Raw genomic sequence first — 18,119 nt, forward strand, 5'->3', positions numbered from 1 at the left:
GAGCCTAAGCATTCAGTTGGGCCCAGTGCTAAACGCTTTACAAGTTTTAGCTCTTTTAATCTTCACAACAAGCCTATGAAATACTTCTGTTTGTTTTGCCCTCTTCCCACATCCACAGCCTGCTTATTTTACCTTTTGTATATCAAGAATCTCATATTCTCCAACCAAAGTGCCACTGTCTTAGACCCACATCATTTGATTACTGTGCTAGTTTAGCTTTTGGCTTACCCCAATTCCTCCAGTATGTTTTCTGTACGGCTAACACAGAGAAATCTTTTCAGAACTCAAGTCTGATGTTATTACTTGCCTGCCAAAAACCCTCTAGTAACTCCTCAATGGCCTAGTATGAAAATGGGCATTATGTGTAAAATATGACCCAGGCCCTGTTTATCTTTTCAGGTTTATATCCCTATACTCCCGGAACTGGTTCCACATTTGCTACTGTGGGGCAGGAAAGTATCTTTTTTTTCTTCTATCTTTCTAGGTCCTTGCCTGGTGCTCTGTAACAAAAGACACTAACAAGAGAAGCATATAGATTTATTTAATGTAAGTTTTATGTGACGTGGGAGCCTTGATAAGGAAATGTACAGCTGAAAAATGGTTAAACTTCAGCATTAGTTCAGCAATGGTTAAACTACTTTTTATGCTAGATTTGATGAATGGAAAGTTGTGGGGAGATGTGATAGGACACAGATATGAGCTAAAAGTAGTAATCTGGAAAAATTTAGGCCTGGTTGTTCAGATTGCTCTTGGCATCCCTTGTCTTTGGACCTAGGAATGCTCTGGGTATAGGAAGGGCCCTTTTCATGTGAGGGTCTTATGACCTGCTTCAGGAGAGAAGGGGGAGGTCAGAGAGTTCTTGCACCTGTCATTTCTAAAATTTTGTTCTGCCTGTTCCTTCAAATACTTAATACGCCACAGTGCCATATTTTGGGGTAGTATTTCTAAACCCATTACAGTGTACCTTAACACACTACTGTTTTTAATGCCCCCATACATAGGGACATGCTATTTTCTATGCAACATGCCCAATCATTTGTTGGTTTGCAGCCTCAGGAGTGTTCTGGGTAAAATCTGAATCCAGCACAACACCCACCCCCTTCCTACAAGCGGAGGGTGAGACCACTCCAGATTAATAAACAAGGGAACTTACTGAAGCTTGTCTTGTATTGTCACAAGACAAGTAGAGTCTGCACCTGCCCACCAGAATCTTAAAGTTTATATAGAGGGTTTAACTGGTCTCAGTCATATATATTGTCGAGATGGTGTCATCACCTCACTCTCAGGGCTGTGTCCTTGGATCTACTCCTACTGTGGAAGTGATAAACAGAACACACATTCCAAGGACAGGGAAAGGGAGGATTGTCCTGGTCCAGCTTGAAGGCCACCAGTGGGCCTATTCTCCCAATTACCTCTTCCAGTTCTATTCTGTTAAAGCCTCTCTTTGACTTACTGAAACTGAGTTAATCATTTTTCTTTTCTTCCACCACCAAATCTGTTATCTCTAGGTGCTAAGTAGTAACAACCCTTAGCTCATTATATTTTAGTAATTAGTTTATATAGAAGAGAAAATACTTTTCTCTCTACCTTTCTGAGAGTTTGGCTGGAACTCCTATAACAAAAGACAGATTAACAAGAAAACAAGTTTATTAACATGTATACTTCATGTATACATGAGAGATCCCTACAGAAACTGAGTAATTCAAAGTGGTGGCTTAGAAATCCAATTTATGTACCATCTTCAGCCAAAGAGGAAAGAAAGGTGTCAGGAAGGCCAGTGATGGGGAAGTGACCAGGAAATGCAAGGGAAACATGAGTAAGGTTTATTATGAAGATTTAAATTAGTGCCTTTTCCATTGATAAGGTTTTATAGTTGTTGCCTGGGATTGACTTTTGTTCTTGGTAGGCAGAGCAGGAGGGACACCTTTGAAAATTTCTGTCCTGCTTTTAGGCAAATAGGAGGGCATGGAGTTTTTCTTGTATCTGCTTCTTCTCAGTTGCCTTCAGCTCACAAATAATCCTTATACCAAAGTGGCATATTTTAGGGTGGCATATTCTGCTACCGTTTATTTACATATTATTTTCCCTTACCAGAATGTAAGATTTTAGGGCAGACTGTCTTATTCAATTCTGTATCCCCTGGAGCCTCACAGAATGACTGGCTCAAAGCTGTCAACTAATACCTGTTGAGTAGCTGGCTGAGTGGAGAGTGAATGGTAATTAAAGTAGAATTGGAAAAGGTGGAGCAGAGACAGGAAGTAGGGAGAGTTTATCACAAAACTTTGGGGCCCGTGTTTGCACATTATTTCAGTTCACATTTTAAATTTTAACATTTTCAGATCTAGAAAACCTCATTAAAAAACACTTGTTGCTGGCCTGGGACCAAACAGCCTGTGAGCCATATAAGGGTAAGTGAATAGGGAAAGCTACCAGTTGTTTAATGGAATGTTAAACGGAAACCTGTTTAACAGGAGAGCTGCTATTAGATGCTTGTAGTTTTTCTGTGCGCCAAGGTTTCAAGGTTTTTTTTTCTTTGCTGTTGCCTCACAGCAAACAATCCTTTCAATAGGCCCGTGTCCAGGTTTGTCTGGTGAAACAGGTTGTGTTTTGAGATTTAATAATGTTTTGTTCTCTGATCCTTTTGTTTCAAAGGCATTCTAAAAATGTGGCTGTTACCAACCTTGAACAGTTACATGGGCAATAGCAGCCCCTGGTGGCACAAGATGATTTTCTTTTATTGATCACTGGTGTTTTGGAGCTTGCTGTAGGCTCACACAGGCAATATATGTCTGTGTATTATTACATACATTGGAATAGGAGTAAAACGATGATAGTGATGTACAGGATTATCCCCCACCCTCTCTTATTTCCTGTGATGATTAATTAGCACTGGGAGTGCTGAGAGGGAGCTCTTAGGGCAAGTAGAAAACTAGGTTTATAGAAAGACTTCAGAGAGGTAAATTAACCCCTAGATGTTGTAACTACATTTGGTGTATATTTGCATTTTGAGGCGAAAGTATCTGAGGTTTCTATGAAATTCTGAAAGCTTATAATGCTATCAAAACATTTAAGACGCTCTTACTGGTGTGGCTCAGTTGGTTGAGCATCTTCCCACAAAGCAAAAGGTCACCAGTTTGATTCTTGGTCAGAGCACATGCCTGAGTTGTGGGTTTGGTCCCTGGACAGGGCGCTTATGAGAGGCAACCAATAGATATTGCGCTCTCACATTCATGTTTCTCTCCCTCCCACTAGCTATCTCTATAAATAAATAAATAAATAAATAAATAAATAAATAAAATCTTTTAAAATATGTTTAAGAAACATTATGTAAGGTGCATAGCTTTTCTCAGTCATGTAGGACACATGTTCTTTTAAAGCTTTTCATTAAAGGAAGTTTGATTTTAGTATAACTATTTATTTTATATTTTCATTACATAACTTTTTCTTACAACAGAATTACACGTACACTGCAGATGTTTAGAAAAATTAGGTAACCAGACAGAAGAAAATATAAACCATCCTCAGTTACTCAGAGATATACTCTATAACCATTTTGGTAAATAAACTTCCAGACTTTTACTATGCAGGTTGATAGATTCAACTATACAAGTTCTGTCCAGAAAGTATCCAGCCATGTACTGTGAAACAGAGACATTTATTGAAGAAGATACAAAAAACATTGTACACAGGACAGTGATGCCTCCATCCCCTTCACGTTGGGGCCTCACACAGTTCCCCCAGCATCTCTTCCACTGTTCAAAACACTCTGCAAAATCCTTTGTTGGAATCACCATGAACTCTCCCATTGTATTTTCCTGAATCTCATTGACAGTCTGAAATTTCTTCCCTTTCAAAGGTGATTTTAGTTTTGGGAAAAGGCAGAAGTCGCAGGGCACCAAATCTGGGCTGCTGGGAGGCTGAGTCACCTGGGTGATTTGATGTTTCTCCAAAACACTCTGCGAAGACGTGATGCATGAGTGGGTGTGTTGTTGTGATGAAGTTGCCAATCACCAGTTTCCCATAGCTGTGGCCTTGTTCGTTGTGTTGTATGTCTCAGCTGATGAAGAACATTGAGGTAATAATCCTTATTAATTGTTTGGCCTGGAGGGGTATACTTGTGATGGACAACACCTTCCCAGTCAAAAAACACAATTAACATAGTCTTGATCTTGCTGCAACTTTGCTGCACCTTCTTCAGGCGTGGAGAACCAGGTGACTTCCATTGGGACAACTGGGCCTTTGTTTCCAGATCATAGCCATAGACCCACCATTCATCTTGATCTTCTTGAGGAAATCTGGTTCATTGGTAGCAATTTGAATCAAGTCATTAGCAACTGTAGCAGGATGTTCCTTCCGCTTCGGTAGCAGAAGCCACAGAATGAATTTTGCCATGACATGTTTCATGCCAAGATCCTGTGTCAAAATCTTGGACACAGTAGTTTTTGGAATCCCCAGATCAGCTTCTAGTTCTTGTGTGGTCAGTTGCTGATCTTAGTTTGCAGCCTGTCCATGTCCAACATTCTCAGGTGTTCTGCTTGTTGCAGGCCTTCCAGAACATAGAAGGCCTTCCAATGAGGCCTTTCAACAGATTCTCGACCATCTTTGAAATGCTTGTGCCATACTTTTATTTGAGCTGCACTCATTGCATCATCCCCGAAAGCCTTCTGAATCATCTGAATAGTTTCGGTAGAGGAATATTCAAGCTTAATGAAAAATCTGATGCAGATTCGTTGCTTTACTTGCTCAGTCATTTTGCATGTGATGGTCACACAGCTCACTCACTGGCATCTACCGCCCCTGCCGACTCGTACAGTGAAGTTGTCATTGTTCATGCATGTGCATTCCAGTCCACTCTCCTTGTCTGCCAGGTTACATTGATGTTACAAAAACTGTTCTTATTATATTAACAATGGCTAGACTTTTTCCGGACATACCTCATATACATCCAGGGAAAATATTGAAGTATAGGTGATAAACATTAATATTCCAAATGTATAAAGAGTTCTTAGAGATCAATGAAGTGACAGAAACCCCCATAGAAAATTGTCAAGAAAATAGGAAAAAAATGCAAGCATTTAATAAATATATATAAGAAAGTATTCACTTTCAAATTTTAAGAAATACAAATTAAAATAAGATGTTTCTCATGTATCAGATGGCAAGAATTATAAAGAATAATACCAGTCAATGTTAGTACGGTTTCCTGGAAATAAATGAATACAGCCTTTCTGGTGGGTAATTTGGAAGTCATGTGCTTAATAGTGCTGTTTCTTTCCACTCACAACCCTTTAATTTTTCCATTATGTTGCCCATTCTCTGCAACTCCTGTAGGCACGCTGAATACAATGTATAGTTTAGCTCTCAGTTTGCTTTTATTGGAGCCATAAAAGCCTTTCTGAATTTGCCCTTTAGAAAATTAATTCCTTTCGGGAAAGAAATATCTTATATCTTTTCTATTATAAAGAATGCCTCGTGACTTCAGGCAAACGCTGGATAGATGTTAATTAAAGCAGTCTACATCAGTGGTTTACAACAGTGCAACAAGGTGGCACTACTTTGGAAAGGGGTATTTCAATTCTCACAATAATAGGGGGGCGGGGGATATAAGACATCCTGCCATTGAGGGGATGTTCATTTAGGTGAGAAATCTACCTGTTATTGTCTGAGCCTGAAACCTAACTGCAACATAAATATAAATACAATTATTTTTAGCATGGCTTTAAAGTAAACAGAGAATTCCTGGTGAAAGGTTTTCTTAGGCTCTGCCAAGGAAGAAATGCCAATCAGCCACAAAATTAGGTAGTACAGAGCTTTATTGAGGTTTGCGCACCCGGACGAGATCCTCCGGTCCGCATAGCAGGCCAAGGAAGTTGCACGGAAGCAGGGAATATGGCGGGGTTTTATGCACCAAATTCTGGTTGGCTCCCCTCGTGGGGGCTAGGGATTGGTCTCCTTGAACAAAGCGGCAATCCATTATTGGTGGTTCCCTGGTTTGACTTCAGCTGTCTCTTCCGGGTTGTAGTTCGGCTGCCATTTTGTCCTACCCCGCCCATCCTGACACCTGGTTTGCAATTACTGGGTAAAGTGAGGGAAGAGTTTTTTCCCCCTGAACTTTACCAACCATTGCTTGAATTTCAGAACAACATGTTACCAGTAGCAACCTGTCTCTCTATATACCTTCCCCTCCCTGGAGTTACCAATACAGCACACCTGTTATTTATATTTGTGGAAGTCACAGGTGGTTCTACCTAAACCTGCAGGCATCAGGCTACTTCATATGTCTCCTGGTCACCTAGTGTAGTTGTGCCCAAACACACATTGAAATACCTATATTTTAAATTACTTTCCTATTATTTTTATCCTAAATTAGGTCATTATACTGATTTTTAAATCGAGAAATAATTCACATACTGTGAAATTCATCCTTAAGTGTACAAGTCAGTGCATTTTAGTATATTCACAAAGTTGTACAATCATAATCACTACCTAAAATTCTAGAGTATTTTCACCAACCCTGCAAAAGAAATTTGGTGCCCATCATCCCCATTCACCCTTTCTCCAGTCTCTGGCAATCATCAATCTACTTCTGTATGGATTTGCCTATTCTGTACATTAGATACAAATGGGATCATATAATAGCTGTCTTTTTGCATCTGTCTTCTTTTACTTAGCATGTATCTGTACCTCATTCTTTTTATGGGTGAATAATATGCTGAATTATTTAAATTATATGGGTAGACAGTTATATTATCTATGCATGTCATTTCAGGACAGTAAAGGTGTTGACAAAATATTTGTTATGGAAAGGAGCATTGGTCAGAGCCTCTGATCTAGATGGAAAGACAATTACATGTATATAAGAAGGCAAGTAACAATTCAAGCAAACACATTATGTTATCAGGGGTTGTTAAATTTTCTTGGACAAAAGGTGGATAGGTAAGGATTAGGCAGATATTAGATCTGAATGATAGATCCTATTCAGTTGGTGGATTGGTAAGATCTGGAATGAGATTCAGCCCAACAAAAGTTAAAACTGCCACTTTCATAGGATGCTATTCCATCTCAAGTAATAACCAAGTGTTCTTTCCTTTGAGTGGGTCCTGGAGTAATGAAGAAAATCAGCAGAAGCAAAGTGATCCTTCTGGAACTGAGTGTATAGCTCAGTGGCGGCAGCCTAAGGGTCCAGTTTTGCAGAGCAAACCTGGCAGCTGCCAATATCCGCTCCGGCAGCAACTCGCTGCCACTTTCGCCCTCGGGCTTCCACCCGGGCTATTTAGGGCCATCCAGGCTGCCGTGGCGTCTTGGGCTCAGCTGTTGAGGGGCGGAGCTTCCAGTGACAATGGCGGGCGAGCTTGATAGTTGCAAGCTCTTGAGCGGGTTGCTGAGCGGCCTGGCCCAGAAAGATTTCCACGGGCACCCGGGTATTACCGAGGAGCTGCTGCGGAGCCAGCTGTATCCGGAGGTGCCACCCGAAGAGTTCCGACCCTTTCTGGCGAAGATGAGGGGGATTCTTAAGGTACCGTTCTTCCCTGCAGCCTCCGTCTCAGAGCCCAGACCCTTACCCGCCTCCCTCGGACTGTTTCCCCAGAAGCTGAAAGGCTGTTCCCCTTGGGCTCTTCTCCTTGGGCTCTGCATTATGCTCCTTCAGAAGCGGGGCGCTCGCTCCCTCGTCTCTTCTCACTTTCTTAGGGGTGACCCCTTTCTGCTCAAGCTCCCAGCGCCTCCAGCAGTGACGACCCGACACCCACGGGAGAGGGCTCTGGGTGTTTCTGTAGATACGAATCTATTGTTGTGTAGGTTAACAATTTCCAGTTGCCTCGGTGAATCTGCGGGCTAAATATTTTTAAAAATTAAGAGCGATTAAGTCGTCAGACTTACCCGTGTCGTGGAAGTGGGGAGCGTCAAAGTGAACCGGGATAAGGGGTGCACTGGCCAGATTGAAACCGTCAAGTAGTCCAGTGTGTAGTTAACAGAACATACTTACCAGCTTGAAATCAAAGGATAAGCCAGCCTGTCCGATAGAAATGTAATGAGAGCTAAATATATACTTTTAAGTTTTCTAGTAGCAACTTTAAAAAAGTGAAAAGAAATAGGTGAAGTTAATATTAATGTTTTATTTAACCTAGTATATCCAAAGTATAATCTCTTTACATGTAATTGATGTATAGTATTAGTAAGATTTTTATATTGTTATTTTCGCTAAGCCTTTGAAGTATAGTATGTATTTTACATGTAAAGCACATCAGTTCGGACCAGCCACAGTTCCAATGCTCAGTGGCCACCACGTTGGACAACACTGGTTTAGACAGAACTATTCATAGGAATGCGTCTAGTGTCAAAGTGTAGAGATAAGACTGTAAAAGTGATTTTTGATTTTTGTGGGCCTCCTATGTGTTAGGAACTGTACTAGACGTTTTACATTTTATTTAATTTGTTTCTTGCAAAAGTCTTATATGGTGGACACACATTTTGAAGATTAGGAAATGGGCTTAGGGAGCCTAAGCAGTTAGAGTAAAGTCACACTTTAGATTAAAGTCAGTGTTAGTATTTCATCTGCTATACTTTTGCTCTTATTTGTTTCAAAACTACTTATGCTTTAAAAAAAGCAGTTCTGTTTTTCTTTTTCAAACTGCTTTTGCTTATGGGATTTGAATACAGAAAAATAAATCAATTATTTCATAGAAAGTAAATGGATTGTCCCTTTGAAATATAAGGGATACTATTTCAGGTGTGCTAAGATATGCTAAGTAAGTTGAGTTGATACCACAAATCACTAGTGAATGCCTTCTGTTTCTGTCAAATCTTACTCTTTGAGTGGTCAGAAAAGGTTTCCTAGAGAATTTGATGTGTTACTTGGTTTTTTGAGGTGCTTGGTATGCCAGTGAGGAGGGGAACATAAGGCACTGCAGGTCAAGAAGTAGGAACAGTACATGTGCAGGCATTGTCTTAGGATGTCCAAACATTGGGGGCTACTTCTTTCTAGATGGACCATATTTTTGATACTTTTGTTTTCTTATGAGGTAAAAACTGCAGGATACCCAGAGAAGCGATTTCCTGGAAACTCTCCCATATTTTTCTTTAAGAATTTATTTATTTTTAGAAAGAGGGGGAGGGAGGGAGGAAAAGAGGGAGAGAAACATCAATAACCTGTTGCCTCTTACTTGCCCCCAACTAGGGACCTGGCCTGCCACCCACGCATGTACCCTGAACGGGAATCAAACTGGTGACCTTTTGGTTTATAAGCTGATGCTCAATCCACTGAGCCATACCAGCCAGGGTTCCCATATTTTCTTTTAAATACGTTGCCGATTAATATCCAAGTATCAATCCTCTGCCAGAGGGTGGAATACTTCGGGTTTCTGAGTGATTCTAGTTGGAAGAGCTGGCATGGCTCTCTTGGTGTTGGGAGCAGAACAGATTTGCCTGTGCTTGGCAGCACAGCATCTTCGAGATCGACTGGTCTGAGGTACTACAGGAGAAAGCCTTTAATTGTTTGACTTAGGGCTGAAACTGTAGGCTCTACATGACATCTAATTCCCATCTTCATTAATCTTGTAAGCAACACTGAGGAGTAAACCTCTCTCCAACTCCTACAGTAACCTAAAAAGCAAACATGATTTTATGTTTTTCAATTACAATTGACATTCAGTATTTTATTAGTTTTAGATTAGACATTTATATGATTTGTGAAGTGATCCTCCCCCATAAGTCTCATACCAGCCTGGCACCATACATAGTTATTAACAATATTATTGATTATATTCCCTATGCTGTGCTTTACACCCCCATGACTTTTGTAACTGCCAGTTTGTACTTCTTAATCCTTTCAACTTTTCACACAGCCTCCAACAAACATGATTTTAAAACCAAAGGGCTTTGAGTGGAGATAGATTGTCTGTCTGCAGTAAAAGAGAACATACACAAAAAAGCAGGATTCAAGGATGCTGTGTATTTGGAAGTAGAGGTCTGAGCAAGCTACTGTGGTCAGAAGAGAGAGATTAGTTTTTTTTGGCAGGTTTCTTAGAGATGCCATTTTTGCTGCTCTTGAAAGTGTAAAGTATTTTAGACTAAAGTAAGAGGCAGAAGAGGGCATTTCAGGTTAAGAAAACAGCAGGGGTGCGGCAGGAAAATGTAGAGCAGATTCAGGAAATGGTGAATAGTCCAATTTCACCATAGCATGGTGGTACCCATTATGTAGTATTGTTGTTGGAGGTGACAAGAAATAAAACAACTTTTTATTCTTATGTTCCTACTAATTTTTATTCCTGCTCTTAAGCAAAGTATATATTTTTTATTTTTCAGTTTTTAAAAAAATGTGCTAAAATACACATAACAAAATTTATTATCTTAACCATTTTAAAATGTACAATTTAGTGGTGTTAAATACATTCATACTGTTTTGCATTCATCACTGGCACCCATATCTCTAACTCTTTTTATCTTGTAAAACTGAAACTTCATAAAATTAAACAATAACTCCCATAACTCCGCCCCCCAACCCCATAGTCCCTGGCAACCACCATTATACTTTGTTTCTATGATTTTGACTACTCTAAATGTTTCATATAAGGGGAATCATAAAACATTTGTCATTTTTTGTGACTTATTTCACTCAGCATAATGTCTTCAAAATTTATCCATGTCGTAGCATATGTCAGAAATTCCTTCCTTTCAAGGCTGGAAATATTACATCATGTGTATATACCACACTTTGCTTATCCATTCATCTGTCATTGGACACTTGGGTTGCTCTCATGTTCTGTCTATTGTGAGTAATGCATCTGTGAACACTGGAGTACAGGTATCTCTTTGAGACAGCTTTCGATTCTTTTGGGTATAGTATACCGAGAGGTAGAATTGCTGGGTCATGCAGTAACTCTATGTTTAATTTTTTGCCATACTGTTTTCCACAATGGCTGTACCGTTTGACAGTATATTCCCACCAACGGTGTACAAAGGTTCTGATTTCTTCACCTCTCTCTCCAACACTTGATATTTTCTGTTTTTTAATTTTTATTTTATTGATAATAGCCATTCTCATGAATATGAGGTGGGTAGGGTGTGTACATTTTTACATATAGATCACAACAGAGGTCAAAATATTTTTTTCTTTTGTCTTTGTGGAGTCTCAGTAATCTTCAATTCAAACTGCAGGCTAGAAGAAAAGCAGTGAAGAAGATACTAAATAAAAATGTAGGAGTCTAAAAAATAAATAAAAAGAAAAAGAAATGCGGAAGTCTAAGCAAAGGGAAATGTACTGAGGATAAAAATGGAGTAGGACATCAATTCTACAGAAAATTAAGTTCTGTGAAGAAACTGAAAATGAAGAGGGACAACAGTGGTAGGAGGAACAGAAAGAAGGGTTGTATAACTCTCAGCAGGAGATAGGCAGTGGATACACAGGTTAGCAACCTTCGTATTACCAGCTGCCTGCATTCGTTCATAGACAGTGTTTCAGGTACAGATACTCCTCGAGCCTCAGCGTTTCTCTCTAATCTTCTCATCAAGTGACCAGGTACAGTGTACTGATCGCTGGCATTTGTACTGTTGCCTGTTTTCCACTTGGAATGGAGCTCTCCAGTCCTACTTGCCTGGGACATTGACCCCCTCTAGCTTTGCCTATTGATCACAAAAAGGCAAACCTTTCATCTGCTTGTAGATAAATGAAGCTGGCCATTCACTTGCTCTAGCTTTATTTTTGGTAGCTCCTGAGAGGCAGTGAAATCTGTGAATTGAGAGTGTTTTAATTAGGGAGTTGACATCCTATATAAATGCCCTGTCATTTTTTTATCTACTTTTTTTGGCTTACATTTATAATTGCAATTTCTTGTAGATATGTGTTTACATACTTCCAATTTCTTGCTCCTGCTGTTAACCCTGTGGGTATGCTCTTTAATTCCACTTTACTAGAATTCTACAGAAGGATCTTAACTGTGAAGCTAGATCGCCTTTTTTGCACTTAAGTTCTGTGTTCACTACTGCCCTCTGTTGCTGATGATTTTGTGTTTCCTCACTGAAACTTCATTAAATAAAATAATAAAAGTTTTATTGGCTGCACCAGTCTGCATTCCCACCAACAATGTACTGGGGTTCCCTTCTCTCTGCATCCTCTCCAACATTTGTTTGTTGATTTGTTTATGTTGGCCACTCTGACCAGTGTGAGATGGTACCTCATTGTGGTTTTAATTTGCATCTCTCTGATGGCTAGCAGTGCTGAGCATCTTTTCATATGTCTCTGGGCCCTGTGTATGTCTTTCTTGGAGAAGTGTCTGTTCAAGTCCTTTGCCCATTTTTTAATTGGGTGGTTTGTCTTCCTGGAGTGGAGTCATGTGAGTTCTTTATATTGTAATTTTGGAGATCAGACCCTTGTCTGTGGTATTATTAGCAAATATGTTTTCCCATACTGTTGGTTTTCTTTTCATTTTAATGCTGTTTTCTTTAGTCATGCAGAAGCTTTTTATTTTGATGAGGTCCCGTTTGTTTATTCTTTCCTTTATGTCCCTTGTTTTAGGGGACATGTCTATGAGGATGTTGCTGCATGGAATGTCTGAGATTTTCCTGCCAATGTTTTCCTCTCGGACTTTTATGGTGTTACAACTTATATTTAAGTCTTTTATCCACCTCAAATTTATTTTTGTGTATGGTGTAAGTTGGTGATCGAGTTTCATTTTTTTTGCACGTCGCTGTCCAGATCTCCCAACAGCATTTGTTGAAGAGGCTATTTTTGTTCCATTTTATGCTCCTGCCTCCTTTGTCAAATATTAATTGACTGTGGAGACTTGGGTTTATTTCTGGGCTCTCTGTTCTGTTCCATTGGTCTATGTGCCTGTTTTTATACCAGTACCAGGCTGTTTTGATTACAGTGGCCTTGTAATACAGTTTGATATCAGGTATTGTGATCCCTCCTGCTTTGTTCTTCTTTCTCAAAATTGCAGCATCTATTTGGGGTCATTTATGGTTCCATGTAAATTTCTGAAATGTTTGTTCTATATCTGTGAAATATGTCATGGGTACTTTAATAGGGATTGCACTGAATCTATAAATTGCTTTGGGTAATATGGCCATTTTGATGATGTTAATTCTTCCAATCCATGAGCATGGTACATGCTTCCATTTGTTTGTGTCTTCCTTAATTTCTTTCTTCAGTGTTGTGTAGTTTGGGATTATACCCTAAGAGCCCTGAAACACCATTCCAAAAGAACCTATGCACCCCAATGTTCATAGCAGCACAATTTACAATAGCCAAGTACTGGAAGCAACCTAAGTGCCCATCAGCAAATGAGTGGATCAAAAAACTATGGTACATTTACACAATGGAATTCTACACAGCAGAGAGAAAGAAGGAGCTTATACCCTTTGCAACAGCATGGATGGAACTGGAGAGAATTATGCTAAGTGAAATAAGCCAGGAGGTGAGGGACAAATGCCATATGATCTCACCTTTAACTGGAACATAATCAACAAAAGAAAAAAGCAAGCAAAATATAACCAGAGACATTGAAGTTAAGAACAATCTAACAATAGCCAGAGGGGAGGGGGAAGGGATAGTGGGGAGAAGGGTTTTCAGGAACTACTATAAAGGACACATGGACAAAACCAAGGGGGAGGGTGGAAGCAGAGGAGGGAGGTGGGTTTGGCTGGGGTGGGGTGGAGGGGTGGGGAGAAAATGCAGACAACTGTAATTGAACAACAATAAAATAATTTAAAAATTGAAAAGTTTTATTGGATTTTGTCTATTGTTGATATATCCTTATACTCAGTTCTGTCAATTGAAAGTTAATTTATCCATTTTTCTTTTTTCTATAATTTGAATTAAAATATATTTAGATCCTTTTTTAGAAGTCTGGAAATACATGAAACACTTTATGGATTGATCTTCCTGTTCACTTCTGCCCCCTCTGGTCTATTCTCGGCACAGCGACCAGCGATTCTTTTTTTCCCTAGGTTTATCTTCTTGTCTTTATTCCAACATCTTAAGTGCTTTCTAAATCTCTTCAGGACCCTTGCATTTGCTCTTCCATATGCCTGTCATGCTCTTCCCTCAGGTATTATATGGATTGTTAATTTGTTTCATTCATTCTCTACTTAAAAGTAATTACTTGTTAGGTCTTCCTGATCTATCCAAAGAGCCTCACCTTTCCTTCCCCACTGTATTTACTTTGCTTTACTTTTCTTCATACTTAGCACTACCTGAAATTATATTATGTACTTATTAGCTTGTTTATTTGTTGACTTTCCTGTTGGAATGTAAAAATTAAGAGGGCAGGACTTTATTACTCTTTTTTAATTCTTTATCCGTAACAACTAATACTGTTTCTGGCATGTAGTAGGCACTTAGTAAAAATCTGCAGAATAAGTGAATTTATTGATAGTGCTGAAATGAGGAGATTGACATTTAAAAATTGAATAATAAGCAAGAGAGAAAACCGACACTACTAAAGTATGGGGAAAGCTAGAAGCTGTAATACTCTACACCAGGTGTCAGCAAACTGTGGCCCATGGAATGAATCTGGCCTGCTGCTCATTTTTATAAATAAGGTTTGATTGGAACATGGTCATACACTTATTCATTTACATCTTGTCTACAGCAGCTGTCACTACTGTAATAATAGAGTTGAGCGGTTGTGACAGAGATCCTGTGGGCCTTCAAAGCCTACATCTTGGAACCTTTACAGAAAAAAATTCAAAACTCATAATGTTTAATATTTGGAAACAATATAACATATAAATTATATTTAGAAGTTGGTTACTTGATAAAAATCTAAAAGGTAGAAATAGGGGTTATTTGCTATTACATCCGCTTAAGGGATTTCATTAATTTGTTTAAGCTTATGAAATCTGTGGTAAATAAATGAATGTTTCTGTAATATTAAGTGTGTGTTCTTAGTAAGAGATAGAATTTAAATTTGGAATTTTTCTGCATTCAGAGGATATAAAACTTATGTTAGTTGATGTAATATAAGATAATATAAAATGTAATATTGTAAATCTGAGAATCAAGTGAAAACTATGAACATAGAAAAACTGGTTTAAGCTTATATAAGAAAATAACAATAAAAGACTATAAAAATATTCATATTTTAAATGGTTTCAAGAGACAGAACCATAAAAATTTGGTTTCTTGAAACCATAAAATTTTGTAATTTGTTTGAGAATTAGATTGACTAGAAAGGAAAGGCCCATGGTAATAGTTTTTGTATATTTTTTAATCAGGGTATGTCCCCTGAAGGATACGGAATTAAAAAAAATTTTTTTGCAAACATTCAACTACCTGTATGTTTTCCCTTATTAATTTTTTCATTTTTAGTGTATTTTTTCCTTTTTAAAAATTCATTTATTTTTTATTGTATATTTTCATTATCATTTATCCCCCTTATACCCTCTTCCACCTCCACCTAACCCCTCCCTTATTAATTTTTATTATAAACATTACTTAACAGCATTAAAGAAAGTATAGAAATTTGAGACATGTAAAAACACTCAAAGAGCATCAGGTGACATAAGCAGTATTAATATTTTTATGCATTACCTATCCTACAAATATTCTTAATAAATTCGATGCACGGTGCTTGGGATACAGTAATAAACATTACAGCTGTATTACCTGCCCTTGTGGGTCATACAGTTTCTGGTGAATATGGACATTAAACCAGTGGTTACTGGTATTTTGAAAAGACAGCCACAGAGTGCTGTGTGCCAACTTAAGAAAATCATAGGCAGTTTAGAGTAGTTCCTAGCCCACTCTACAATATGAATAAAGAAAGAGAAGAGGGGAAAGGCCTACTTACAAGAACTATCAGGAAAACAAATAGTGCAGAACTAATTTTTCTTTCCCTAGTTGTATACCCCTGGTCCAAGGTAGGGGTTTCTCATGAATACGGAGGGTTTTTTTTTCCCTTTTTCCTTTTTTAAAAAATGTAATTCTACTTTGAGTTTTTGTGTATGCATTAAATTTTTTTTATTGTTGTTCAATGACAGTTGTTCCCCTTTTCTCCCCATGATCTTTTTGTTGAATTTAGTGGGGTGACACTGGTTAACAAAATTACACAGGTTTCAGGTGCACAATTTCTCAACACATCATCTGTACACTAGTGTGTGTTCACCACCCCAATGCCAGGCACTGTCCTGAATATGGTTGACTAAAGTCATGGTAATTACCTTTTCTGGATGAGGATTTGGCTGCACTGGGACCTCATTTTAAATTTCTTGACTTGACTTTTGGGGCCAAATTGGCTGTTAAATTATCACCTGAACAGGCCAAGATGTGCATTGTAGTAGCTGCACCTTGTCACTGCTGCTTAGCTTATTTTGCCTCTTCTCAGATTTTGAAGCATGTCCGAAGGTACTTTTTTTTCTTTTTAAAATTGTCTCTCTTCTAGTCTCACATTTAATTGCTAATTTGGCTGAAAATATATTTCTAGATTATGAAATAATTGACTCAAAATTTTGAAGGCATTGTTTCATTTAATGTGATCATCTCTTTTTGGAAGCTTTTAGGGTCCCTTTCTTCTTTATTTCCGTTAATATCCTTGATGTGTGATTTTCTTTTGTTGCATTTCAGGTTACTGTGGTTCTTTCAGTCTGCATACACATGACTTTTAGTTCTGGGAAATGTTGTACTACTACTTAGATTCTTTTCTTTTTTAAAGATTTTATTTATTTTCAGAGAGCAGAGAAGGGAGGGAGGAAGAGAGGGAGAGTAACATCAATGTGTGAGAGAAACATCTATTGGTTGCCTCTTGCTTGCCTCCAGCTGGGGACCTGGCTCACAACCCAGGCATGTGTCCTGACCAGGGACTGAACCCGTAATCTTTGTTGTATGGGACAGTGTTCCAACCAACTGAGCCAACCCTCCAGGGCCAGAATGCTTTTTAATGTTGAACTTTCTTATGTTTGTTATAGAGTTTTTACACTTATTATATAATGTAGAAAGATTTTATTGTGTAAGATACTTTTAAATCTATTATTGGTCTCTATAAATGAGTAACAATGTGTACGACAGTATCATTTTGATACTTGAATCAATTTGGGAATGACTTCACCCATATACATTTTGGTATAATATACAGCAAATATTAAGTAATAAGAAATTAACTTGAGTATAAAATATGGATTCAAAATATCTGGTCTTAAAATATTTAGATTAGGAGACATGAAAGAAGTGACTGAAAACATTTGACTTATTCTGTCATACTTTGAGGATTCATTTGTCTTCTCTCTTGCATTGTCTTGACTGTAAGTAGTAATTCTGTTTTTCTACTTTAGGTGGCAGTAGAATATTGGCTTGCAATACACTGATAAACTGTTGGAAGCAATATTAAGTTAAAAATGTTCTTTCTCTTGAATATTCTAGTTCAGTAAACAAAGTTGGCTGTTCTACAATAAGAATTTCTTACCCAAAAGAAGTCTAAATATGTGGTTTGTTAATTTGAATTTTGAAATACTATTTCTGGCTTTGTAAATAGGTTCCCTTGCTATAGTTTTCTAGTTTTGGTGTAACTAAATTTTATTGAGCATTTTTGTTCATTTAGATGGTAATTCATGAGATGCACTCCTATGTCTTTGAAGGATAAGATGTTTTTTTAAAAATTTCTAATTAGAATGGATTTCCAATGCCATCCACAATGAAATTTATTTATTTATTTTTAAAGATTTTATTTAGTTTTTTAGAGAGAGGGGAAGGAAGGAAGAAAGAGAGGGAGAGAAACATTGATGTTTGAGAGAAATATCAATCAGTTGCCTCCCACAACCCAGGCATGTGCCCTGACTGGGAATTGAACCAGCGACCCTTTGGTTCACAGGAGAGCACTTAGCCCAGTGAGCCACACCAGCCAGGGCAAGCTGTTAACTTTTATTGTCACTGGACATCACATGATAAAGCAACAATTACAGATTACCAGCTGGAGTTTGCAGAATATTTTAATAGGTTCAAATTACCTGTAATGAGGTGTTCTGTCAGTATTTTTCTTTTTCTTAGTTTAGGGCAAAATCCATATTATTGAAGATCTATTTTGGGTCCTCCTTTTCTCATAGCAACTCCTCTAGGTCTGGAAACCTGACTTGGGTTAGAGGAGTTCCTGAGTAGGGCAAATTTAAAGAAAATTTCTTCTTTGATTTAC

At 38.2% G+C, this 18,119-nt stretch overlaps 1 protein-coding gene across 2 annotated transcripts in view; it reads left to right on the forward strand.

Annotated features, from left to right (window-relative positions):
- Positions 1 to 2,334: 2,334 nt before the first annotated feature.
- The window catches only part of COMMD1 (copper metabolism domain containing 1), a 104,164-nt gene continuing 88,379 nt past the window's right edge, over positions 2,335 to 18,119 (forward strand). The window contains exon 1 of one of the 2 annotated variants that reach the window (XM_045189397.3): positions 2,335 to 2,408. Coding sequence is in view for 1 of the 2 variants with exons in the window: in XM_024552747.3 (XP_024408515.1) it covers positions 7,340 to 7,516 (177 nt within the window). In the remaining variant the exon portion in view is untranslated. Of the gene's footprint in view, positions 2,409 to 7,301; positions 7,517 to 18,119 lie in introns of those variants that run through there. The other variant, XM_024552747.3, reaches the window with a different exon arrangement.

The sequence above is a fragment of the Desmodus rotundus genome, chromosome 5, assembly GCF_022682495.2.
Source record: "Desmodus rotundus isolate HL8 chromosome 5, HLdesRot8A.1, whole genome shotgun sequence".
Taxonomy (NCBI): domain Eukaryota; kingdom Metazoa; phylum Chordata; class Mammalia; order Chiroptera; family Phyllostomidae; genus Desmodus; species Desmodus rotundus.